The sequence below is a fragment of the Carlito syrichta genome, unplaced genomic scaffold, assembly GCF_000164805.1.
Source record: "Carlito syrichta isolate Samal-C Ts95f unplaced genomic scaffold, Tarsius_syrichta-2.0.1 Scaffold89767, whole genome shotgun sequence".
NCBI classification, from domain to species: domain Eukaryota; kingdom Metazoa; phylum Chordata; class Mammalia; order Primates; family Tarsiidae; genus Carlito; species Carlito syrichta.
The window spans coordinates 91194-92121 of record NW_007033863.1 but is presented as its reverse complement, the minus strand read 5'-3'; the positions used below and the strand labels follow the sequence as shown (position 1 = coordinate 92121).

General features: G+C 58.5%; 1 protein-coding gene across 1 annotated transcript in view; it reads left to right on the top strand.

The window, feature by feature from the left end:
• The window catches only part of BRD4 (bromodomain containing 4), a 103089-nt gene that overhangs the window by 94429 nt on the left and 7732 nt on the right, over positions 1-928 (top strand). Inside the window, 2 exon segments of the mRNA XM_021712428.1 lie at positions 1-216; positions 854-927. The exon segment at positions 1-216 is cut by the window's left edge and continues 20 nt beyond it. Coding sequence (XP_021568103.1) covers positions 1-216; positions 854-927 — 290 coding nt within the window.

Below are 928 nucleotides of genomic sequence, written 5' to 3'. Positions count from 1 at the left end.
CAGCCCCAGCAATGAAGTCCTCGCCCCCGCCCTTCATCGCTACCCAGGTGCCTGTCCTGGAGCCTCAGCTTCCAGGCAGCGTCTTCGACCCCATCGGCCACTTCACCCAGCCCATCCTGCACCTGCCGCAGCCTGAGCTGCCCCCTCACTTGCCCCAGCCGCCCGAGCACAGCACTCCACCCCATCTCAACCAGCACACAGTGGTCTCTCCTCCAGGTGAGCTGTGACCCACCCAGGTGTGGGCTGAGACCCCTTCCCGCCTTGGTTCTCCCTTGTGACTGAGTGCTACAGACAGCCTTGGTTGTCTTGTCTCTAATGGGGATATCATTGGCTTCTCCGGGCCATCTTGGCAGTTAAAGGAGGTGCCTGGGACAAGCCTTGCATGCATTGATTCAGAAGATTTTGATTCATTTCTTCTGTTGGGCCTGGCATCGTGTTAGATGTGAAAAGATGGGACCCCTTGGTAGCTCCCAGTTTTGGGGATTGGGGCACACATCCCAGTCACCTTTTCCTGGGGATCCTTAACAGTGTGTTCCTGGGAGATATAGGGCTGCCTGCCTAGGACCTGGGGAAGGGCCGCACTGAGACCTGATGGACTGGTGTGAGTGTGGGAGCAAGAGGAGGCAAGGAGCATAGAGCATAGGCAAGACGATTGGCCGGGTCCAACCTTGCAGCCCTCACTGGAAGCCATATTTTGGAGTTTGTGGGAGGCTGTGGAAGGTGGGGAGAGATCGCCAGTTGGATGGAGGCCATAGGAGGCCACTAGAGTCCAGATGAGGTTAGGATAGAGCAGAAGTGCCAGGCTGGGGCACGGGTACATGGGTTTCATCACCTACATGTTGTGTCCTTCCAGCTTTGCACAACGCGCTGCCCCAGCAGCCATCACGGCCCAGCAACCGAGCTGCTGCCCTGCCACCCAAGCCCCCCC